Here is a 24315-nt window from a genome sequence, read left to right on the forward strand (position 1 = left end):
CATGTTGTGCATGTCAAATTCTATGGCAATCTATTAAGTCAAATTTTGGTTGACAAATTCTATGGTAATCTATTCAGTCAAATTTTGGTTGCTCAACGTGGATGGAGATTCAAAGCTAATGAGATCCATTTTCAAATTTATCTCAAATTGCGATCAGTAGAATATATAATATATAGATCGAGACTCTATATGATTATGTCAAGGGCATACCACAATAAGGTCCCTTTAATACTTAAGTTAGTTTGAGTTCAGAGAATTTAATTAAATGTCGAAACTATAAGATGTAATTTGTATCAAAATTTATCTTATTAATAACACACGTGAGAGGCCTTTTAAAGTGTGGTATATGACCATTGGATTCGGGATCATAATTACTGTCAAGAATAGTTACACATACTAGCTCGATAAAGGTAGTGTGACAACTAGTTATTGGCTTGATAGAGGAGACATCATAATTACTGTCAAGAATAGTTACACATACTAGCTCGATAAAGGTAGTGTGACAACTAGTTGTTGGCTTGATAGAGGAGACGAAGTATGAGCAACCATCCACTTGTCATAATTTCTATATCAAGAACCTTCAGTGAACTTCCAAACCCTTTCATAGAAGGTATGGATCATTAGTTGCTTCTCCTCCCTTTTGATTATATTATCATCTAATAATATTTTATGATTAAATTCGATCATATTATTATTGAGAAGATGTTTTCTACATGTGCTATGTGAGTTATGTGTGTAACTAGTCACCATCAGCTTGGGTACTAACTTGCCTAATGGGCATTGCAACTATTTTTACATCCCTTATCAACAAGGAATGCTCTATATCAACATTTAGTCAAATCATCATGGATATGAAGAGATTGCACTCCTGATGATCAATCATTAATGGCTGCATTGTCACTTTTCCAATTGAACCATCGAACAATCAATAAGGCCCGGTAGTTAAATTCAAAGATCACTTTGGTTCCTATAAAAGGAGTTGTCTAACCTTCATTTTCTATATGCTTCCATGAGATTGAACCTCTAGACCTTTTAGTTTTAGAACCTTCCATGGACTTCTAAAGCTGCAGGTCTAAATGTCATATTTACCATCTTTTTCTTCTTTAGAATTAGACTAGTCACTAGTTCTTCTCCCACTTAGTCTTATCGATCCTACATCATTATCGAATAATATTTCATTTGATCATATAGGATTATTTATTGTTAGATTTGATCGTATTATCATAGAATGATGCCTCATGACCATATTTGATCACCATTGTCATCAAGGAGGTGTTTTCTACACATACTTTATCATTATGCAAATCACATGTGCAACTAATCATCGTCACCTTAGGGTATTGGCTTTCGTGATGAGCACTATAGTGGTTCAAATATGTATGTACAATCTATAATTATCCTTTTGAGTTCTTCATAAGTATAACCATTACTGGCTCCCTTGATTGCAATGTTTGATATGATTTAATTTATGAAGATTCATGAATAGTTGATTTTGCTTATAGCTAATTAGGAAAGCTTCATGACAGTATTCAAAAAACCTATCGGGGATACGAGGAGATTACAATCTTAGTAATCAATCCCGTCATTTTCCCAATTAAATCCTAATGCATTAAATGACCTAACAATAGAATTCAAGGATCACCCAACTAAAGGGGATCATTCGGTCTTTATTTTCTTTACACTTATTATGTGATTGACCCTCGATACCTTCGATTTTTAGAATATTTGATGAACTTTTGAACACTTCCATAGAATATCGATCTTATTACTAATTCTTTCTTATCCCTGAGTCTCTATTAGCCTTACATCATCATTGAATGATGTTTTATTATCAGATTTAATTGCATCATTATTAGAGGACTCTTCATGATTGAATTTGGTCATCGAATAATACTTCATTTGAATGATTTCATAAAGTTTTGTCACAATCTGCTTATGAGATGTTGAGCCCTCCTAGCGCTAATATATTATTTCATATTTTAGTTATCTAATAGGTTAAGGATTTAAATCCAACTTAAGTCTAACGTATGAGATTGTCACAAGTTATTCTGATGACATACTCAACAAAGGTCCAATAATACTTAAGTTAATTGGGTTGGAGGATTCAATAGCCATTTTGATAGTGGGCTATGAATCACTACTAAAATTAAGTGGATAATTAATTTACAAGATGATTAAGTAGAATCATCAGTCATTATTTAATCGTGAAGATGTATATCGAATTATTGAACATTATAGTTATAGTACAATGACTCATGATGAAGTTAATTCTCAATGAAGAATAGATATCAGGTTTATAGGATGGCATGTTTGCAATTGCCCACATGTCACTTCCCCTTATCAAAGTGTAAAGGATGCTTTATAGTGACATTTTATTAGATCAAGACTAAAATACTTTATAATTAAATTTAATCATGTCAAAAAATAATAATATTTTATTTTCTCAGAAAGTAATGAGAGACAAAGATTTAGAGACATCTCTTCATTTTTTAATAAGAGGAAAAGGAGAGTCTTACCAAAAGAAATAAATTATTTAAAAAATTAAATTAATTAATTATGTGTTAATTAATTAATATTTTGCCTATATTTTTAGACAATTAAGTAAAATTAAATTATTTTCTTAATTTAAATTAAAAAAAAATAACTAATATATTAATCCAAACAAGGCAAAAACCCTAATTAGAATAAGAACATATAAATTTTTAGTTTCAAATTAATTAATTACATGTCTAACTTGTCGTTATGATTAAAGACGTAGGAACCAATTAGCCATGTTTTCTTTACTTAGGTTCTTCTTGATCTACAAAACATATTAATTCAAATAAGGCAAAACCTCTACGTGTGAAAGTGTTTATTTTTTTACAAATAAAATAATAATACAAAAGTCAACCTCGGATAAATAAATAAATAAACATCTCGAGAATTTAATTGACACAAAATCCATAGTATAAAGGACGACAAAACAATAAAGTTTTGTCGACAGGTATTAATTAACGAACAACAAGTAATCGACGGTTTGGCGTGGCCGCACGGCTTCAACATCTCATCCACACCGCACGTTACGCCGAACCCGATCGCACGGTCTACTGACCCTGATCTGGGTTCATCGGACGGTTGTGGCTCTTCCGAGGCCCTTTATTTAATCTTGCGACCGCGATGATGGGCGGAATACCGTTTCGAAATCGCCCGGCTAAAATTCCTTCCGTCGTCCCATCTCCTCTTCCCTCTCGTGTCGCTCCCTGTTCTCCTTCCTCTCTCTTGGGAAAGCGCTGAGGACTTGTACTAAGGTTGGTCGATCGCTTCTTCTTCGTATTCCTATGCGCGTGCTACTGATCACCGTCTTTTTATCTGAAACTTGGTGGATTTTTAGTTTTTTCCTGTGTTCGATTTTAGGATCTAGTTGCTCGAGTGTGTGAGTTCGAACATGATTGTTATGGTAAATTGTGGATCGAGCGTGTTCAAAGATTAGTGGACGGACACATTGTTGACGATCTTAATGTCCAAAATCTGAATGATTTATGATCCGTTTCAAACGCTCAATCTTGAGAAGCTGATCTCGATCCATGGTTTGCTGATAGTGATTGGAAAATTGACCCAAAAAACGAACGATACAAATAATCGAGGTTCTAAGGTTATTAGGAAACGCAGGAGATCACATGAGAAGTAATCTGTCCGTTTGATCTCGAATTGACCAGGCTATTTTTCTTGTTAAAGCACATGAATGAGGGATACTCGATCGGCTAAATGTTTGCGAGAGGACTTGTAGTAAATACATGGAAGATGTTATATTATGTCTTCTAATTGCTATGCTATGAATTGGCTTCTCAGGTTCCCTGAAGATGGATACTGACGGTCAGACTATTGTTTGTGACAATGGCACTGGAATGGTCAAGGTCAGACATTCGATTCTTCCTCTCCTATGTTCCAATCGATCGATTACTGTTGGAGTAGCTCATGTTGCCAAAACCGCAGGCTGGTTTTGCTGGAGATGATGCACCCAGGAGCGTGTTCCCTAGCATCGTCGGGCAACCTCGTCACACCAGTGTCATGATTGGGATGAACAATAAAAATATTTATATTGGTGCTGAGGCTCAATCCAAGAGGGGTATGCTAACCCTGTCATACCCTATCGAGCACGGCATCGTCAACAACTGGGACAACATGGAGAAGATCTGGCATCACACCTTCCACAACGAGCTCCGTGTGGCCCCCGAGGAGCACCCTGTGCTGCTCACCGAAGCCCCTCTCAACCCCAAGGCTAACAGAGAGAAGATGACCGAGATCATGTTTGATACCTTCGATGTTCCGGCCATGTACGTGGCAATTCAGGCTGTTCTCTCCCTTTATGCCAGTGGTCGCACGACCGGTAATGCCCTGCTTTGACTTAGATCGAGCATTGAAGTCTCAGGCATCTTCTTTACATGATGATCTGCGGCATCTGTTGACAGGTATTGTGCTGGATTCTGGTGATGGTGTGAGCCATGCTGTCCCGATTTATGAAGGATATGCCCTCCCTCATGCTATCTCTCGTGTGAACCTAGCTGGTCGTCATCTCACTGATGCCTTGATGACGATCCTTACAGAAAGAGGCTATTCCTTCACTACCACCGCTGAGCGGGAAATTGTTAGGGACATCAAAGAGAAGCTTGCGTATGTTGCCCTGGATTATGAGAATGAACTAGAGGAAGCTAACAGCAGTTCCGTTCTTGAGAAGAGCTACGAGCTGCCGGATGGACAGGTGATCACCATTGGTGCAGAGAGGTTCAGGTGCCCGGAGGTGCTCTTCCAGCCATCACTGATCGGTATGGAAGCTGGTGGGATCCATTTGCTCACTTACAATTCCATCATGAAGTGTGATGTGGATATTAGGAGGGATCTCTACGGAAGCATCGTTCTCAGCGGAGGCACAAGCTTGTTCCCTGGAATCGATGATCGCATGGGCAAGGAGGTCAGTGCCCTCGCCCCAAAGAGTATGAAGATTAAGGTCGTCGCCCCTCCTGAACGCAAGTATAGTGTCTGGATTGGTGGCTCCGTCCTCGCCTCCATCAGCAGTTTCGAACAGGTAACGATAGACAAGTGACCTATTTGTTATTATTATTGTTATCTCATGCATGTCTACATCTTGCAATTACTTTTCCTATTTTTTTGTGAATGATTCAACTCCAGTTTATGCATGCTAATAATGTGTTTTTTTCCTTCCTTTTCTTGCATTGAAAACAGTCGTGGATTTCAAAGGAGGAGTACCAAGAATATGGCCCTTCCATTGTCCACAGGAAGTGCTTCTGAGTCTCATCCGGAAGAGCTTTGAAGTGGTTGTATTGGGGGTATTTTGGATTTTCTTGAGCTGTATACTTTAGATTCTACAAATGTAATTGATGTGTTCACTTCAAGAAATATTCATATTCAACTCACATATGCATATCAATTGATTAATACATTATTGCACATTCAAATACAGGTGTAATCTTATAAGCCATTTAATATATAAAAATATTTTTAATTAAGAAAAAACTCTCATTAAAGTTACATTTATCGGTTGGGTCGAATCCTTATTCGTTATTAAAAAAATTATTATTAATAAATTTTAATTTTAAATCTTATTTTTTGGGTATTTTAAATATAATATTCACTGCATGATAATTATCAGGATAATGGATAAGTTTCTAAATTTTAATTTTAGAAATCATGCTGCAAGTCACAATAAATCCCAGCAAATCCCGTGCGAAATGGGGCCCGAACGAAGAACAGGTACCAGAGAAAGAGAAAGACGGTGATACCGACAAAACCGCGGATGGCCACGAAAACCAGGGATCAATTGCCGAAACCAGCGCTCGGTTTTAGACCGACGCGATTCCCACGTACGCCACTCCCGCCCATAACCTGAACCTTCGTCCATTCCACAGATTGAGAGCCTGGCTACTCGATTCACCCTTTTTGTCTCATTCGCGGGTACAGGATAATAATATACTTACAGCAGACTACCGTATTCCAAAACCGGGTCCTGGTTTCGCCGTTGTATGAGGCTGCCACGCGACGGCGGAAAATATTGGGAACGTAATCAAGGAACGAACTCTGTCTCTCTCTCTCTCTTCGCTATGCTAGTTAACAGCCGGCTATAAGTAACCCTGTAGCTGGTCTTTCCAAATTCAAGTGTACCGAAGAGAAAGATCGAAGAGAGAGAGAGAGAGAGAGAAGGAGCGGAAGAGATGTCGAGCACGGCTGGTCAGGTCATCAAATGCAGAGGTTGGCCTTTGATCGTTTTGTTCTTTTCGCCTTGTTTAGTTCCGATTAATCTTGTGATGCTAATGGAATCTGGATTCGTATGGTTGGGTTGTTGCTCAGCCGCGGTGTCTTGGGAGGCCGGGAAGCCATTAGTGATCGAAGAGGTCGAGGTGGCGCCTCCCAAGGCCATGGAGGTTCGGCTCAAGATCCTGTACACTTCTCTTTGCCACACTGATGTCTACTTCTGGGAAGCGAAGGGCCAGACTCCTGTGTTTCCTCGGATCTTTGGCCATGAAGCTGGAGGGTATGGATCATCTCGTCTCAGCTAGAAAGCTGTGTTAGCTTTTGTCTACTGAAACACAATTTCGTTACCTTTGTTCTTGTTTGGTGCTCTTAGAATTGTGGAGAGCGTGGGGGAGGGTGTCACCGATCTTGCTCCGGGGGACCACGCCCTCCCTATTTTCACGGGAGAATGCAAGGAATGTGCTCACTGCAAGTCCGAAGACAGCAACATGTGCGATCTCCTCAGAATAAACACAGACAGAGGAGTGATGATTAGTGATGGGCAGTCGAGGTTCTCCATCAACGGTAAGCCCATCTACCATTTCTTGGGAACCTCCACCTTCAGCGAGTACACGGTCCTCCATGTCGGATGCGTCGCCAAAATCAACCCCGCAGCTCCGCTCGATAAAGTCTGTGTTATCAGCTGCGGTATATCGACAGGTGAGTCTCGCCGACACCTATCGAGCCATACAGATGGATGTGGAGGACAACAGAGTGACTGATCTTGTTGATTTCTTGTAGGTTATGGTGCTACTGTCAATGTTGCAAGACCACCAAAAGGTTCAACAGTGGCTGTTTTCGGCCTTGGAGCTGTAGGCCTTGCAGTGAGTCTCTCTTTTCCTCTCGTTATGTTGTTCCGTAAGCCTTTAATGAAAATATTATTTTAGTTTGTGACATCATAACTTCTATTCAATTAGGCTGCTGAAGGGGCAAGGGCCTCAGGGGCATCAAGGATTATTGGTATTGATCTTAACCCTAAGAGATTTGAGGAAGGTGGGATTAATGAACTGTTACCTCACTTGAGTCTATTTCTATGTTTGGATCTTCTCACTATTTTTGTTTGTGCTTATCAAGCTATTTGTGTTCTAACTTCATTTTGTTTTATCACCAGCTAAGAAGTTTGGCGTGACTGAGTTTGTGAATCCTGCAGACCATAAGAAACCTGTTCAAGAGGTTTGTTCCTGAGGCTCACAATTTAATTCTTCTGTAGTTGCTATCAAATATCTCATTTTGTCATGATCTCATTGTGCAAAGCCCCTCATGTTCAAGTATGATCCACATGCTATCACCAAGAACATGCTATAGTTACTGTAATAAAGAGTGTTCAAGAAAATGCATTGCATAGAGTAGTATAACAAGAATTATTCCATTATTGAATAATATACAAGTCCAAATTATAGAAATTATGTGCAAAGAGTTCATAAATAGTATGAAACATATACCATATCAGTCCAAGCAAATGCATAGTCCTTATTTTGGTAGTGGGTTAGTTGACGATCAATGGGATGGATACCACATTTCATCTCCTCCATTTGCCACTATACATATTTCCAAATGGAAGAAAGCTGCTAGCTACTAAGCATGTGTGACATTGTATTTGTATTTCAATAAATGTATCACCTGTGTTTCCCATGATGAATGTATCACTTTTACAGGTGCTTGCCGAAATGACTAATGGTGGAGTTGATCGGAGCGTTGAATGCACTGGCAACATAAACGCCATGATATCTGCATTTGAGTGTGTTCATGATGTACTTCTCTTGCCTCGTGAACTTGCTTTTCAGAAATCTAATATACGGCAATGTCTCATAATTCTGAAGGTTGTCATCTTACAGGGTTGGGGAGTTGCTGTACTTGTCGGGGTGCCTCACAAAGATGCTGAATTCAAGACGCACCCTGTGAACTTTCTTAACGAAAGAACCCTAAAAGGAACCTTCTTTGGGAACTATAAGCCACGTACAGATATCCCCGGGGTCGTCGAGAAGTATATGAACAAGGTAATGAGGTGTAGACCGAGTTTGATATAGAGTTGAGCTTAATGTGATCTGATGGTCCCTCCGTAATAAGTAATTCTTGGCACACTCTGATGTTGCAGGAGCTGGAATTGGATAAGTTCATTACCCATTCCGTGCCGTTCTCTGAGATCAACAAGGCTTTTGACCTCATGCTCAAGGGGGAGAGCCTCCGCTGTATCATTCGAATGGATGGCTAGACGAGTTACTGCATTGCTAAACCAGTAAAAAATAAGTCTCTCTTGCAGTCTAATTATGTGGTATATGGGATTAGTACTTTTTTATGTTTCTTCAAGATCTTGACTTGACAGCCGCTGTTTGACGCTTATAATAAAGATAATGTCTCACTTGTTTTTTTTTTTCTTCTTTTTTCGCAAGTTTGATTCAATATATTTACATTTTGCTCTGTGTGACCAAATGATTTGGCTTAAATTTAGCGACTGATATAATTGTTTGTGTTTGAATTTTGATATCATGAAATTTAAGGGTATCGGTCATACCTATTCAACACAATTATTAGTGATTGATATAAGTATGCTTCTCGATATATTTTAATTTTAAGATTTATTTTAGCGTATGTGATCTTGGTTATGGATCATTTAAGTTTTTATATTTTATTCTGTCTAAAATAATTAATATATTTTTTTAAAACATAACATATAAATATTTTATATTATTTATGTATTTATAATAAAGTATTAATATAATAATATATATAATTTAAATTTAATTAAAAAAATATTTTAATCTTTGTGATTTTGATTATTATCATTTAAATTCTTATGGTTTTAATTATGTATAAAATAATATATATATATAATATAACATATAAGTTTTTTTAAATAAGTTTAAGTTAATAAATATTATAATATATTTATATGATAATTAAAAAAAATTAAGATCATTATCAATGACAGGAGGAAGCTATTGAAAAATTTAGATTGTTCAATGCTTCTCAAATCATTTGTATAATTTTTTTCTTCGTACATATTGCTTTTAGCCTCTCATATTTATAGAGTTTTTTTATTATTTAATTATAATACATTATTTTTATTAGATATTGAATCTTTATCCAAAAATCTCTATTTACTCTTATCGGATCGGATCTCATCTAAAAGATCCAATAATTCAGAAGTTTACTGGATATATAATAAGATTACTATGTCATTATGTTATTGTCTCTAAACGAGACAAAGGGATTCAATCCATTGGACCTGTCCATCCTCAATCACTATATATATATATAATCCCTCATTCATCTAATATTCTAGAAGTTATATATCGAACATAATGCAGGTTCATACAGAATATACTCAAGTCTGGTTTTAATTAAATATCATCGAAGAATTTTTCTCTTTCAATCTAAATAACAATCATTTAGTTTAGTATTCTGTAAGTGCATCGTCCAACTCTCCCTCACTGCCTCCAACCTCTCATCTTCAACGACAAGATATATATTTTTCTAAATTTAAATTATATATATATATATATTATTATATTAATAATTTATTATAAGTCAATATGTTACGTAAATAGATTTTAATGTCGGTTAACTTAGATTTGATCGAAAGATTTATATATTATATTTTTAAAAATATAAAGATTATTTTAGATATAAATAAAATCGTAAAGCTTAAGTGATCCCTGATCAAAATAATAAAAGTTAAAATAATTTTTAAAATTAAAATTATATATATTATTATATTAATAATTTATTATGAATCAACATGTTATATTATAAGATATTAACACTTGTTAACTTAAATTTAGACTTGATGAAAGGAACTTATATATTATATTTTTAAATATATAAAAAATATTTTAAGTATGATTAAATCTTAAGTGATCCATTATCAAAATGCTAAAATGAATCTTTAACTTTATATTTTATTTTATGCAGGATGTGCACGTGGAATAGATATAGTTCATAAGCTGGTTGACTGCATAAATAAAAACCATGTTGGAATCCCATCAAAAAAGGAGACATCCTACAGTCGAACTGACTAAGCATCGTCGAAGTATCAGTTATCAATTCCGATTCTTCATGTGAACACATAATATGTCTGGAATAAAATATTATACTCAAGCAAAATGCTCAACGTGTTCTCTACGTTACGACATAGTTGGCGACACGACGAGGTGGTGCACTGTCACGTTATTGGATTCGGTTCTCCACAGCGCAGGAAACAGAGACCCTTGTGTCGTGTCTCCAGATTCGAGCGATCAAGCTTAGGAAAGGCATCGGAATATTCCGTAACACTCCTATGGCGTCGATGTACGTGTCCATCGTCTCGTGACCGGTCTCTCGGCTAAGATTCAGAGCTGCACCATGGCGTCGGTGTACGTGTCCCGACGCGCCTACGGCGATCCTGTCCAAACGTCCAATCGTGCTGTCCCGCTGTCCATTAACGGACGATGAGGTTTCGTCAGTTTCCCATCATGAATTTGTTATGGGGTGACCGAAACGTCAGCTTTCGATTCCGAAACCAAATTAATTTCAGATAATTTTAATTCTCAATAAACTTTGAATTAAAATATCCAGTTTCATACACATTATCTCCGATTTGATTCAAACTCATTAAATTATTGATTTGATTCGATTTTGGTTTGAACGGAATGGTGATCACCTCCAATTGTCATGTGAATGTGGTTTTATTATATCTAACCTACGGAATTGACAGCAGTCTCATGGTTAAAAATCCTCCAATCTGTTATAAACCTCAGATTATGTACACGTAATTAGCACGAGACCAATTTCATGCAAAGATTCACTATCCACAATTATGACGTTGATAAGTTAAAGCATATATAGATTATTTCTTGTAATTTTGTAATTATTATGTTCTTATACTTTCAAAAGTTATATTATAATTTTTATACTTACGAACATAAAATATTTAATTATGTTCCTCCCCACACTATCAATTTTATTAACGAAAATATTGTACGTGCTATCATGTGAGAAAAATAATGTTAAAACATAGTAAAAAAATAATTTTTTAATGCTATTCTTATCGTCCAAAGAAAAAAAATTAAAAAGAGAGGTTTTATTGGGAAACAAAGTGAGACAGTACTATTCAATTGCTTCACGTTTTCTCTTTTATGTCTTCCTAGAAACACTCGGTAAAAAGGATCTCTCTCTCTCGTGTGATTTGATTTTACCTCCTTATCCGTCGATTGTTGTTGGTTTCTCAACTACTATTTTCACATAAGTTATAGTATGAGAAATTAATATTGACGAGAATCGAACTATAAAATTACTTTTTGATCCTATTTTAATATCATTTTTCATATATGATAGCGTACTTTTGTCAACAACGTAAGAAGAAATAAACTTAAATATTTTATTTTTGTAAGTATAGGAATCTTAATGTAACTCTTGAAAATATAAAGATTGAGATGCTAAAGATAGCTAACTATATAGGTAATACTTAATTAGCCCTATAAATATCTATATATATGTATTTTGTTGAACGAATAAAGATTAATTTCTCCGACACAAATTTAAGATATGTGTCAAAGTATTTTACTGTGCATATAACCGTATTTACTTTCTATGCACAGAGAGTGCAAGATTCAAGCTTTTGCTTTAGTTCAATATGCCCATTAAATTGTATAGTACTTCATGCTTATACGACAATATGCACTAATTTATGTTGTTTATTGTAGGTGATATTTGAAGGGAAAAAGAATAGTAGCATCATGATTTGCAGTACCGGTCCGTACCGTCCGGTACGGGCGGTATGTACCGGTCCGATAGGCTTCCGGTACGCGGATCATATGTTATCATTCCAACACTGTAGCAATGCTACAGTGCTCGGCACGCCTGAATATACCGTTTGGTACACCTAGGTGTACCGAGCGGTATACCGTACCGTACCAGTACCGAGCCCAGGTCGAAACTTCGGTACGGTACGGTATTGCGAATCTTGAGTAGCATTTCTTTTCACATCATGATGTGCCTCCTAACTCCATCTAGGGGCTCTGATATTATTTATTTATTTATTTATTTAAAATGATAAATAGTAAAAATAGTATTGGAGTTCACAACATTATGTTATATCATCAAAAATTTTACCTGAAACCTTCAATTTATAAAAAATATAACAAGTCAATATCAATTTTCACCAGAATAACTGATCCATTAATCTCATTTGGTTCAAACCATAAATCCAAAATACTTAAATCTAAATTTAATGCTTGTTGATGTTGAAAGTTGTGTATACCAGTAAAAGAGCAGTATGTATTTCAATTTACAAAAGAGTAAATCAGAAACAAATGCTTACTGAAACATTTTGAACATTCAGTGGATAAATCTCGGAAGAAGTTTCAGGTATTGTTGTTCCAAATCTTTGATAAGATTAAAACTCATATCCTCGCATGTTTTGGCTACTATGCTCCCTTAGCAACATGAGTTGAATTTCCAATCATTCTTCCTGGACAATCAGTTCTCTGTTGTATTCTTGTATCCTAATGCAGTCAGAGAGAAACTGATGAGTTTGATACTGATTCTTCAACCTTGTGCAGGCAGGAGCAGATGCCTGCTTCATTAATAAGGATGAGCTCATCCTTCTTCAGGGCCTTCTTGTTGCTATATGTTTAAGCAAGAAGGAAAGCTTTTCGCTTTTGAGCTGATGAGTTTCAGGTTACTGATTACACTAGTGAAATAATTGGATTATCAGTCTGTAGGAAGATTACTTGTTGAAAAGATTATAAAGAAATTGAGGATTTAGTAGAACTATAAATATCTACCATTGTTCTTTCGAAAGAGAAGAGAGGAAGATGGAATGAATATCAAATTCAAGCCTAAATCTCTCTCTCTCTCTCTCTCTCTCTCTCTGATATAAAAGAGAAGCAAAGGAACAAAACTCTCTCTGTCATCTTGTTCATGTACTCATGATGAATGTCTGCACCAGGACGAAGACCCATTGCTGCTGAGTTGCAGGCATGGCGAGGGGGAAACGTCATAGGCTTCTCCTGCAACGAATTCGCAGTGCCATTGGGGTTCACGGCCTGTTACAGACAAGCTGAAATTTCTGATGCAGACATCTTCATAGACCGCGCCCTCGATGCCCTCCAAAACTGGAGCTTTATCTACATCAAACCCTACGACATTGCTTATACGGACACCTTTAACTCTGGGGAAAGCCTTTGGATCCCATCCCTCATCAGGGTGGTCATTGGATCCCCTGCTGAATCTTATAGGAATCTTAACTCTTTCCATTGTCACATTGGTCACAGTGACATTGGTTATGTATCCTCCTCGTCCGACGTCGGTCTTCAATCGCACAGCAGCCGCAGAATCCCAGACATGCAAGTCTTCCACCACCACGTTGCTTACACCCCCAGACATTTCACTGCCGATTCCGACACCGGAGCAAGTTGGAGTTGTTCCTGAGACCCTTCGGATGACTATGTTTGAGCTAGGATGAGCCATGGCGATGCCATAATGATCCCAGCCACTCTTCACAGCGACGAGATCGTCCCCGCTTTCTATGTAACAGTCCTCGATGCAGACATGTGAACTTGAATCTGGAATCACAAAGGCCGGAAACAAGATGAATTAGTATCTACTGAAAGGTCCTTTGACTGGATTAACTGATAAGCCAAGATACCCGGATCAATCCCATCGGTATTTGGAGAATGAAGTGGCGCCAAAACTGTGAGATTCTTTAACACCACATTACTGAAAGAAGATGAAACTTTCTTGTGAGAGAAAAGTATCTGAAAGCAGCCATGAAAACCGATGTACCGAAGGCTGACCTGCAATAAACTGGGTGTATTGTCCAAAATGGAGAGTTGCGGAAGGTTAGGTTGGAGATGAGAATGTTCTCTGAGTTCACCAACTCAAGCAGGTGACCTCTTGTGTGCTTCAGGGTTCTATTCCACCATAAGTCCCACCACATTTTGCCTTGGCCATCAATGCTCCCATTCTGCCCTGCAACAGAGTATGGCGTTCAGCATTTCTTCTCTTCTAGACAAAAACAAGTTCTTTAACATTTGGTATGCAATGTTGCATATGCTTGTCGATCACATCGCTTTGTTTTCTGAACCAAATGTGTAGTTATTCATGCAACACAGAGAGAGAGAGAGAGAGAGAGAGAGACCGGTAATGATGACGTCGCTGAGGCCCTCCCCATGAATGAGGCTAATATGGCGTCCCCCCAGTCTCTCTCTCCCACGCCCATATGATGGCAATGGCTCTATTACTGGCCACTCCTCCGGATCCTACACAATGGGTTACACAAAGATCTTTAAAATGGTCTCGGATCTTTTTGATATGATATCTAAGGAAGGAAAGAAGCTTTAATACTCAAAGCATCCAAGAAAATTAGAGCTCTTCATATCCTTGACATGATGATTGGATCAAATGTTGGTCCATGTTGAAGTGCCTGAAACCTAATAGAATCGTGGTTTTGATGTACCTGAGAGCCCAGAATGATCGCATCCTTCTCCAAGAAGAGGGTTAAGTTGCTGGTGAGATTAAAGCTACCGGTCAGCCACCTCCCAGGAGGGACATTAAGCTGAGCGCCGCCCTTGTCTCCGAACTCCCCGAGACGACGCACGGCCCGCCGAAACGCCTCGGTGTTCGAAGTCCTACCGTCGCCCACCCCACCGAACTCCTTGATGGAGAAGACAACATTCCTAGGCCCGACGGGGCGGTAGAACTCCATGCAACTCCTCCTCCCGGCGACGGCAACATCGTCCTTGACCGTGGCTGGGGCGGCCGCCGGGGCCACAGCCACCCAGGCCGGGGTAGACTGGAGCGATGACCATCCCAACAAGGATATGGCTCCGAGGAGCAGCACCACCGAAGGCCGCCTCAGGCCGTCCTGCCACCGGTGCCAGCGCCACAGACATGGATGCTTCTCTTGGACGTCCATCTGTCCGCTATACTTCCATCATCGAGGCTTCACGGAGGAAGTCGTAACGAGGCGTGAGCATGGCGAGGAACGCGTGATCCGTTAAGTCCGGTGACGCTTTGGCGCGCATGGCAAGTTCCAGCCCGCGCTCACGTGTTTGTGCTTCGGTGACAGCTGGCAATTTTAATTGGAATGGGAATCCTACTCTATGCAGGCTTGCCTTCGTAGGAATGCCATAAAAGTGTCTCCCATTCATCCCCTCTTCTCTTCTCATCTTAATTCCTCCTTTTATTTTTCTCAAATTAATATTTATAATAATAATAATAATAATATCTCTTTTTCCCTATGGTTATGTTACCAACATATTACATATATTAATGTACTATGGATATTTAATATTGTATAAATAAAAAGATTAAAAGTGGTGTCCCCTATGGAAGCACCCAAATGGCATCGCGGGCCGGGATCCGACTCAGGCACGGAAGAAGCCCATTGTTCGCTGCTTCAGCGTCCTCATCCAGACCGCCTCCTGTGCTCTGCCTCCCTCTCTCGAAGCCCAAACCCTACCGCCGTCACCTGTTCGTCCCCCTGTGTCGCCCCCTTGCTCCTCGATCCTCACCGAGCCCGTCCTCCTCCTACCGCACCGGATTTTCGTCTCCCGTGTCTTCCATGTCTTCGTCCTCCTACGAGAAGGAACTCGCCGCCGCCAAGAAGGCGGCGTCCCTCGCCGCCCGCCTCTGCCAGGTGCGTGGGTCGGATGGATGGAATTGGAAATTCTTGCAGTTATATTTGTGTTGATTTCCCTGGTCATACCAGTTTGGGCGCTAGTAGAGGGAAAACGATCTCGCCATGTGGCTCCGAGTTGATGCTGTAGTAGCGTCTTTAGAGACTGTTTTGGACTTGTTTTCCCTTGCTAACAGAGCTATCGTACGAAAATTATAGTTTGGAGGTGTTGGGGTCATAGCTAATAAATTTCGGGACTGCATTGCAAGCCATATGATATAACAATATTGGAGTGTACTTTGCGACAATCTTTGTGCATGGTGTTAGCTGGCTTCGTAGTTAAAATTTTTTCTAGAAATTTAGGTTTTTTAAGCGTGCTTTTTTGGTCAAAATTACACGCTAGTGGTGATTGTACTAAATTTTCCGGGTAAAAGGGTTTAGGCCGTAGTTATGGATGCAGGGGCTTTGGACGAGTTTCCGGTCTTTCCGCATGAACTGAGAAATCCATGTATTGATATGTTCATCTGACCTAAGTGGTACTTGGTGCTCCACTGCTGTCATTCAAAGAAAAAAGGAATGAGCCTCACAGAAACAAATAGCTTGGATTAATATGTCTTTATGTTAAGGTTTCTGGTCTATTGGTTAAATGGATACTAAAAATGGCATATTATTGATTCACCCTTTGTCTACATAACATATTGAGGATTGGTATATGCCTTGTCCTTGTTTCATTGATTTATTATATGTTCTGCTTCCTGCATTGTTGTTGAAGATTGTGAATATGCTTTGTTTTACTTTGCAGACAGTACAAAAGGCACTCTTGAAATCAGATATTCAATCAAAAGCAGATAAAAGTCCTGTTACAGTCGCAGATTATGGTACAATCTCATCAAATATTCTCTTCTTGGCACTATATGCTGGGAAAATAACCAATATTTGCTAAAAAAAATAAACGTCTTTTGTGAGATTCTACAGGTGGTCATGATTAGACATATGATGGTTGTAGATATTTTATGCTGGTGTTGTTTTATAGTGCCACATTTTCTGAGTGGATATTTCTATTTTTTATCACGTCCATGCAGTTAGGTGATATCACATGGCAATACAAAAAATTTCTACTGCAAATTTTTTTTCTGCTAATAGATATGCTTGTATTATTTCTTTCGGATCCAGACTATTCCGGAAAATAAGGAGCATGTTCGGTATTGTCCCTATTTTTTTAGATTTTATGCCAATAATAATTAATGGGTCCTACCTTCATTAGAGTCTGGATGTACCCATTAGAATAAACATAATTAAGAAATCATTTGAAAAAATAAGCTCATCTCTGAGAGTCACTTACTTGTATGGTCATGAATCTCCTGCCTCTGTTATATGAAAGATAAATAATAGCCACTATTTTCCAGTTCGTTATCTGGCAAAATATTGTTCGGAGTAGCACCTCCCTGGAAAAATATAGTCACCTTCAATTCCAGTATGCTGTGGGCATCACGTGAAAAGATAATTATTTATTCATATAATACTGCTTTTGGAGTAGCACCTCCCTGCTTATATTTTTGGTGTCTAATAATGGTTCCATTGCCATTACAACAATCAAGGAACAGCTGTTTCTCCAGACTGTAGTAGCCAATTAATTGAATTTACAGCAAACTCTTGCCTTGATGTTATCACTGGTTGTTGGATGAATATACCACAATAAGGTGTCCTCAAGATCATCAAATCAGCTGTTAAATTGTTGTGAAGATTTCCATCTTGAACCATCATGTTCTTTCGTACTGTTTGTAAGCAATATAATTGAGTTAATGATTGAGGAATCCCTAAAGCTGGACAGAATGGGGATCATTGGAACATTATAATCAGTATATTCCTCCTACCAACATATCTTTTTCGTATTTTCAGGTTCACAAGCAATTGTCAGTCTTGTTTTGAAGATGGAACTTCCCTCTGAAAAGTTTTCTTTGGTGGCTGAAGAGGTGCATATAATTTTGGTCTAAAATGTATTAGTTCTCGTTGTCTAAGTTCACTGAAAAGCAATGATATTTTACTCCTTTAGGATTCGGCAGATCTACAAAAGGATGAATCTCAAGAAACACTGAAACGCATTACAGATCTTGTAAATGATACTTTCTCTTCTGAAGGTACATACAGTATATCTGTGTCTGAGGAAGATGTGCTTGCTGCAATTGACAGTGGCAAATCTGATGGAGGCCCTCATGGCCGGCACTGGGTTTTGGATCCTATAGATGGTACTAAAGGGTAAATATGTAATTCTAGCTTAAAAATTTGTCTCCAATTTTTATATATGATATAATGTCAATGCTTTGTACAAGTTAATCATAGATGTCATTTGATTAGGTTTGGAATTAAAGATTTAGACATTATTCTAAATCTTAAATCACTCCACTAGATGATACATCTTTATGGAACTATAATATGTTGCCATATGATGTATGCTTCTTTGCAAACCTATTTTCCCTTAGGTTGGTTAATTCTTTTTTATACTTTTAGCACTGTATTTGAACAATTTTATGTGTATATCCTTGTTTGCTAATATTAATTGGTATTAGTTTACCCAGACCTATTAGAAATCCTACCATCCATATAGATGTAGTTAATGATTGCTCGTTTAGGAGAACTATAGCTATCAGTGGCACATCAACCTATGATTTGATATGGCATGCATGACATCATGCTAACGATGCTCGTTTAAGACCTAAGTGACTAGGCTTCAAATGGCAAAAACCACATTTCTGCTTGTAGGGGTAAGGCTGCTTTTACTTATTGTCTTATGCTTGGGTCATCCTTTTCTTTTATATGATTCCATGCCTTCATGTAATTCTATGGGCTGCTTTGAAATCTGCATGTATAATTGTCTTAATCGGCGGATGTGCTTTTTTAATTTGTTGCATCCAAGCTTTCATCACACTTGTAGTAGATAATGATTTTTATGTACAAATTACAATATAGTTTTAAAGAGCTTATGTATGACATTAGATAACTTACAATATAGTTTTTCAAAGAGCATATGTATCTTTGTTGGTTATGATATAGTTTTTTTAAGTCAGTTTGATGGACCTATCGCTACAGAAAAACAGCAAGGACAGTGGATCTTGATATTTACGGACATACCTAACTAGAGAATGAAGGGAGAGACATAGGACGTATGAGCATACCAGAAATGATTATAGCATACTTGCAATACAGTGCTAGAGAAGTCAATAGAAAGCCAATATATTATGTCCTTAACAAGGGGTGTAGATCATAAAAATATTGTTTGATATTATATGTTTGCAATATGAGATAATCAACACTGTATTACCCACAGTCCTGATGATCTATTATATTTTATTTCTAGTATGCTAGTAACATGATGAAACTGCAAACATCACAAAAAGAAAAATAGGCATATGAGGCTAAGGATGTTATGCAGTCAAAGCCTGGACCATTTCTTTTCCTTCCTAAAACTAAATTAAGTCCAGCAATAATTGGAATTGTTTCTGAAGGATGGAGGAAATTGTAGCTTTTTTTCTGATAATGATGGTTGTACTATTATTATTTTTATCTCATCCCAAGCAATACATCCATGATTAACAGGATGAACTTCTTTTTATTTATGATTTATTGCCAAAAATATTCCATTTCCAGTCTCATGGTCTTTCATCCAAATTTAGGTTCGTACGGGGAGACCAATATGCAATTGCTTTAGCATTGCTTGATGAAGGAAGAGTAGTGTTAGGTGTTTTGGCATGTCCAAATCTTCCTTTTACATCTATTGCTAATCTTGATGGACACTCTTCGGAAAATCAAATTGGCTGCCTTTTCTCTGCTCAAACCGGTTGTGGTGCCTATATGCAGTTGCTACATGAACCTTCGGCAGCAAAGGTAGTGTTTTCCTTGATGTTTTATTTCATCAAGGTTTACTTTCTGCCTGACGTTTTTCCCACCCCATTCAGATATCTGTCTGCACTACCGAAAATCCTGCTGATGCATCATTCTTCGAGTCGTATGAAGCAGCTCATTCCCTGCATGACTTGTCGAGTGCAATAGCAAAGGTACTAAGAACATATTAATTTATGTATTCGAATTAGAGTATCTATAGCAAATTAAACTTGATGATACTTGTTCAAATAGAAACTCGGAGTCCAAGCACCACCAGTTAGAATAGACAGTCAGGCCAAATATGGTGCTTTGGCGAGAGGAGATGGTGCAATATATCTACGCTTCCCACATAAAGGATATCGCGAGAAGATATGGGACCATGCTGCTGGTTCTATTGTTGTCACAGGTAGGGACAACCTTCAGGTTCATGAACTGTTCTACTTGGTGGATTCTTAGATACTACATCAGATTAGTGTAAGGATTTATTAGATAAGTCTTCTTCCAGAATGCATCATGTTCTTTAGGTGTTACCTAAGCCGAAAGCTTAATTTCTTCAGATTGTTACAATTCCTTCATATATTTTGCAGAAGCTGGTGGTATCGCGACAGATGCTGCTGGAAACAATTTGGATTTCTCAAAGGGGAGGTACCTCGATCTTGATACAGGCATTATTGTCACAAACAAGAAGCTGATGCCATCACTGTTGACTGCAGTACAAGAGGCCATAAGAGAACAAACCCAATCTGCCTCCCATCTGTAGTCCACTCTAATGGTACCACCCATCTTCTGCCAGCTTTCTGTATCTTTTTATTACATTCTATCTTAACAAATGACCATTGTTTGAATTACTCGAACTTAAAAAAATGAGTGTGCCAATTCAGACTTTCCCATCTTGCACATCGATGTTCCTAACCGGCCCTTTGAACCATTTCCTGGCATCAAGAACCCACCACAGCATTACAAGAGTCAGACAAATACCCAAAGCAACGGGTGCATAATTGAAGGTATCCCATTTGATAGGATACAGTGTTGGCAGCAGGAAGACTGAGCAAGTATAGCAGATCCACAAGAACGCCACCAAGCAAATGGGTCTTGTTGCTCTCCCCAGATAGAATGGACCAGGTTTGAACCTCTTCTCTGCCATCACCATTCTTGCAAATATCGGCACTGCATAGCCACCAACCCATCCAACTGTGCAAATGGAAGTGATGGCAGTGAACACCACATTGACTTTAAGGATCGGGAGGCCGAGCAGGATGCAAATGGCTGCACACAGCCATACTGCATTGGCAGGAACCTTGTGCTTGGGGTGTATTTTCCGCCATACCGACGAGAACGGGATTCCTTTGTCCCTCGATAATGCATACACCTGCGAGTAGTAATAGTAGTGATAATCATGTTTCGTCTTACTTTGATTGAGTAGTAGGATAATCAAGGCTCATAAGAGGTGAGATTTATCTCCATTTATGTGCTTGCATCGTTAAAGACAAATGATTATACATTGCTGACTTACCACTCTGGCAGCACTTGTCGTGATCGAAAGGCCGCCGAAGAAGAAGGAACCCCAGATGACAAACAGCAAGACAATGGCTCCGGCAGAGTTATTGTACCTCCCATGGAATGCATCATACAGAATCTGTGCCGGCACAAAGGCACCAGCCGTCTCATTGCCAGTATCATACAGGTAATTAAAGTCCTGCAATAGGAAACATCCTCAACATGATGAACAAGTCGAGCCATGGCACCAATAACAGTATCAGAGTTGGAAACGGTACCTGGATGCTGAAAGTGAGAGCTAAGATGTATGCCCATCCGAACACCGAGATGATTCCGATACTTGACAGAATAGCGATCGGACCATTCCTATCTGCGCCTTTCGTTTCCTCCGTTAGATGGGCAGCGGCATCGTATCCGTATAGCGAATACTGGCTTACAAGAATAGATAAGATGACTGCATATGCCTTGCTGGTAATACCGGTCGAATCTGGGGCTGTTTCGAAGTGAGTGAACACATAGGAAGCAGGCTTGGTGGTGAGAGACACCAAGGGAAGCATGATCACTATAACTGAACCCCCAATCACCTGCATCATCATTACCATCCATATGATCAATGTTGGAACACGTTTTATGCAATTTCAGATGCTACAAAATGGATTAAGATATGCAAATAGACACTAGGAACACAGTACACATCATCACATCAGGTAAACACACGGTAGACATCAACCTTATCTGATTACATGCCAATCTGCAGCTCATATAAGATGCCAGAAAAAAGCAATGGAGTGGGACAGATGAGTCTACCATGTGGATAAACATTTACCTGCCACCATATAGAGATTATATCGATTATAGCAATGACTTCCAATGCAAATGTGTTGAGGACTGCCCATATAATTGTAAGACAAATGTACATAGCTAGAAAGACTCCACGAGGTGCAAAATATCCACCACCTTTGTTTGTCCCAGTGCATAATAGAATGATACTTTGCAGTACTTGTGACCCTGCATAAGCCTGGGACAACAAAATCATCTTCAGATTAATAGCAATATCGGTAGACTGACTACTTCCGATCTTAAGCAGAATTAAGTACTTTTAGATGATCAAACCATTGATTTTGCATTGTTCTTGTACAGAGTATGATCGAAAGAGTCTACTGGTAATGTTGCAATTACATAGATATGACAAAGAAAAATTTTAGATTATCAAACCTGAGTGCCTATTCCAGCAATAAGTCCGATAGCCTCCAACCAAGCACAACACCATGATGCAAAGGGACCCCATACAGGTCCAGCCAAATGAGCAGCCCAAAAGTACAGTGAACCAGTGGTCTGTCAAAAATTAAAATTAGCTTAACGAGTGTTTTCGCCAATAGAATATTGCATATAGTTCCGCAAATTTGCCGTATTACACTGTATATTCCATATGATTATCCTACTATAAATCAGGAGTGTTTTCAAACTGAGAGACAATGGGTTGATGAGAAATATATCAAACTTCAGCTTCATCATCAACCTTCTGGCAAATACTGCTGAGGTTTGGATGAGCATGATGGAGCCTATGCAATCCAATTAGCAATGGAAATGGCTCCTTCAGTATTCAGACCACAGAGCAAATACCTACATTCCTCACAAAAAGAAGGGAATACAATCTAAATAAACCATTGGAAATTAATTCATGGATTCATTGCGCATTCGATTCCCAAAGGGGAGGAGATCATTTCCTTTATTACAGATTAGATTGCAGCAAAAGCCATGCTTCCATGGTAAGCAGAGACTTAAGATTAGATCAAAACAAGTGAAAGATGCGACAAACAAGTTGGTTCAGAGCAGGTAATTTAAGGGTCTCATAGTACCACTCTTCAGGCTAGATCCTTAATGGTTGAAAATATAAAGAACACCATAGGCAAGATCGAAGAAGAAACCCGCAAAGATCATGATCTGAGACCTCAGAACGAGCACTTACAGGGAAAGAGGAGCAGATCTCCGCCATGGCGATGCCGACGAACCAAGTGAAGAAGGAGACGACGACCCACCCCCAGACGAGACTGGCCGGCCCTGCGTACAGCAAGCTCGAGCCGTAGAGCGGTGTGATCCCCGTAAACAGCGTCATCGTCGAGAACGATATCGCCAGCGTCTTGAACAGAGTCTGTACACCGCAGCAGACAAGGCTCCTGAGACTCACCATCTCTACAAGAGAGATGAGGAGGAAAGTGAGGACGGAGACTCACCATCTCTCTCCTGAGCTCCTGCTTGTAGCCGAGCTCGTTGAGGCGCTTCTCCCCCGAATCCATCTCCACCATGTTTGCTTCCCTTCTCTTCGTTCTGCGCCTCTGTTTCGGATTATTGGATGGAAGCTTTAAAGTCTCCTGCCGTGGATGATAAATAGAGGAAGAGGAGCAGCAGAGGTCGGATCAGAGCACAGAGCGTGGGAACGCAGCCTCTCCGATCTCTCTACCGTGGTTGACTTACACAGCAATTGAACACTTTGTTTTGCGTGCTGCGGCTCTGAAACATAAAAGCAAACAGCTGTCGTCGGTCAGTTGACTAATATGACATCGCTTCCGCTAAAAGTAGAGATATAAGAAGAGAAAAAAATTCCAACTACTAAGATTGCGATCGGGAAAATGAGATGCGATGGATTTAAAATTACAGCACGCATTGACCGGGTTTGATTGATACCGTGGTTCTATTGGGCGTGGGAGACGGCAGCGGTGAAACGTGTGCGCGGGAAGCCAGCCACGTAATTCCAATAAGAAATGAGTTGGTTGACCGGGGAAGATCCTCGAAACCCGTTTATTCTTCCTAGATCCGATAAGATCTTCTCCGTAACAGTATACGAATCTCGTCTGTTGGAATCCAGTTTCAAGATCCTCGCACAATATTATGCGCATCTCCAGATGCAACTGTAAGCGCACCCACCTTGTCGACTGCGACGACGGGGCCCCACTGGTGGATGCCGCAACGGACACGCTCTCGGGTCGGGGTTTGGCCGCCGCCATTTAGGACTGCTTGACTGCGGAACCCACCTGCAAGCCGCCATTTGCAGAGCA

The 24315-nt window shown here is 39.0% G+C and overlaps 5 protein-coding genes across 6 annotated transcripts; 3 read left to right on the forward strand and 2 right to left on the reverse strand.

The window, feature by feature from the left end:
- Window positions 1-3839: 3839 nt before the first annotated feature.
- On the forward strand, window positions 3840-5407 carry LOC103976062 (actin-66-like). Its single transcript, XM_009391245.3, has 4 exons — window positions 3840-3893; window positions 3973-4366; window positions 4449-5062; window positions 5221-5407. Exons 1-4 carry the CDS (start codon window positions 3840-3842, stop codon window positions 5284-5286), a joined length of 1128 nt encoding a protein of 375 aa, XP_009389520.2. The 3' UTR covers window positions 5287-5407.
- Window positions 5408-6082: 675 nt separating this feature from the next.
- Window positions 6083-8703, forward strand: LOC135599903 (alcohol dehydrogenase 1-like). The gene is made up of 9 exons (XM_065094105.1): window positions 6083-6243; window positions 6343-6526; window positions 6620-6945; window positions 7027-7109; window positions 7203-7278; window positions 7397-7458; window positions 7941-8036; window positions 8121-8282; window positions 8381-8703. The coding sequence occupies exons 1-9, from the start codon at window positions 6207-6209 to the stop codon at window positions 8495-8497; spliced, it is 1143 nt and encodes a 380-aa protein (XP_064950177.1). The 5' UTR covers window positions 6083-6206; the 3' UTR covers window positions 8498-8703.
- Window positions 8704-13141: 4438 nt separating this feature from the next.
- Window positions 13142-15257, reverse strand: LOC135612696 (probable polygalacturonase). The gene is made up of 5 exons (XM_065109290.1): window positions 14723-15257; window positions 14405-14525; window positions 14061-14235; window positions 13913-13983; window positions 13142-13829 (listed from the first exon to the last, which is right to left on the reverse strand). Exons 1-5 carry the CDS (start codon window positions 15179-15181, stop codon window positions 13192-13194), a joined length of 1464 nt encoding a protein of 487 aa, XP_064965362.1. The 5' UTR covers window positions 15182-15257; the 3' UTR covers window positions 13142-13191.
- Window positions 15258-15592: 335 nt separating this feature from the next.
- Window positions 15593-21225, forward strand: LOC135599935 (3'(2'),5'-bisphosphate nucleotidase-like). 2 transcript variants are annotated; one of them, XM_065094108.1, is made up of 9 exons: window positions 15593-15904; window positions 16686-16761; window positions 17783-17856; window positions 17937-18139; window positions 19555-19765; window positions 19837-19935; window positions 20015-20168; window positions 20350-20534; window positions 20644-21225. In XM_065094108.1, exons 1-8 carry the CDS (start codon window positions 15608-15610, stop codon window positions 20520-20522), a joined length of 1287 nt encoding a protein of 428 aa, XP_064950180.1. In that variant the 5' UTR covers window positions 15593-15607; the 3' UTR covers window positions 20523-20534; window positions 20644-21225. The 2 variants fall into 2 exon arrangements, with proteins under 2 accessions (XP_064950180.1, XP_064950179.1); XM_065094107.1 differs by having other exon boundaries at window positions 20350-20659.
- Window positions 20434-24291, reverse strand: LOC135599919 (amino-acid permease BAT1 homolog). Its single transcript, XM_065094106.1, has 8 exons — window positions 23945-24291; window positions 23494-23770; window positions 23229-23411; window positions 22475-22594; window positions 22086-22277; window positions 21538-21843; window positions 21276-21458; window positions 20434-21131 (listed from the first exon to the last, which is right to left on the reverse strand). Exons 2-8 carry the CDS (start codon window positions 23563-23565, stop codon window positions 20640-20642), a joined length of 1548 nt encoding a protein of 515 aa, XP_064950178.1. The 5' UTR covers window positions 23566-23770; window positions 23945-24291; the 3' UTR covers window positions 20434-20639.
- Between the last annotated feature and the right edge of the window lie 24 nt (window positions 24292-24315).

The sequence above is a fragment of the Musa acuminata genome, chromosome BXJ1-2, assembly GCF_036884655.1.
Source record: "Musa acuminata AAA Group cultivar baxijiao chromosome BXJ1-2, Cavendish_Baxijiao_AAA, whole genome shotgun sequence".
In the NCBI taxonomy this organism is placed as follows: Eukaryota; Viridiplantae; Streptophyta; class Magnoliopsida; order Zingiberales; family Musaceae; genus Musa; species Musa acuminata.

Coding starts and splice junctions, on each gene's coding strand:
- LOC135599935 (XM_065094108.1), top strand. CDS start 15,608: ATGGCATCGCGGGCCGGGATCCGACTCAGGCACGGAAGAAGCCCATTG. Junction 19,766..19,836: donor ATGAACCTTCGGCAGCAAAG/GTAGTGTTTTCC, acceptor CACCCCATTCAG/ATATCTGTCTGCACTACCGA. Junction 20,169..20,349: donor TGGTTCTATTGTTGTCACAG/GTAGGGACAACC, acceptor TATATTTTGCAG/AAGCTGGTGGTATCGCGACA.
- LOC103976062 (XM_009391245.3), top strand. CDS start 3,840: ATGGATACTGACGGTCAGACTATTGTTTGTGACAATGGCACTGGAATG. Junction 4,367..4,448: donor TGCCAGTGGTCGCACGACCG/GTAATGCCCTGC, acceptor ATCTGTTGACAG/GTATTGTGCTGGATTCTGGT. Junction 5,063..5,220: donor CCATCAGCAGTTTCGAACAG/GTAACGATAGAC, acceptor CATTGAAAACAG/TCGTGGATTTCAAAGGAGGA.
- LOC135599903 (XM_065094105.1), top strand. CDS start 6,207: ATGTCGAGCACGGCTGGTCAGGTCATCAAATGCAGAG. Junction 6,244..6,342: donor TCAGGTCATCAAATGCAGAG/GTTGGCCTTTGA, acceptor GTTGTTGCTCAG/CCGCGGTGTCTTGGGAGGCC. Junction 8,037..8,120: donor CATTTGAGTGTGTTCATGAT/GTACTTCTCTTG, acceptor GTCATCTTACAG/GGTTGGGGAGTTGCTGTACT.
- LOC135612696 (XM_065109290.1), bottom strand. CDS start 15,181: ATGGACGTCCAAGAGAAGCATCCATGTCTGTGGCGCTGGCACCGGTGG. Junction 14,236..14,404: donor CAGCGACGTCATCATTACCG/GTCTCTCTCTCT, acceptor ACTCTGTTGCAG/GGCAGAATGGGAGCATTGAT. Junction 13,984..14,060: donor ATACACCCAGTTTATTGCAG/GTCAGCCTTCGG, acceptor ATCTTCTTTCAG/TAATGTGGTGTTAAAGAATC.
- LOC135599919 (XM_065094106.1), bottom strand. CDS start 23,565: ATGGTGGAGATGGATTCGGGGGAGAAGCGCCTCAACGAGCTCGGCTAC. Junction 23,412..23,493: donor AGGAGCTCAGGAGAGAGATG/GTGAGTCTCCGT, acceptor TGCGGTGTACAG/ACTCTGTTCAAGACGCTGGC. Junction 21,844..22,085: donor TAATCTCTATATGGTGGCAG/GTAAATGTTTAT, acceptor ATGATGATGCAG/GTGATTGGGGGTTCAGTTAT.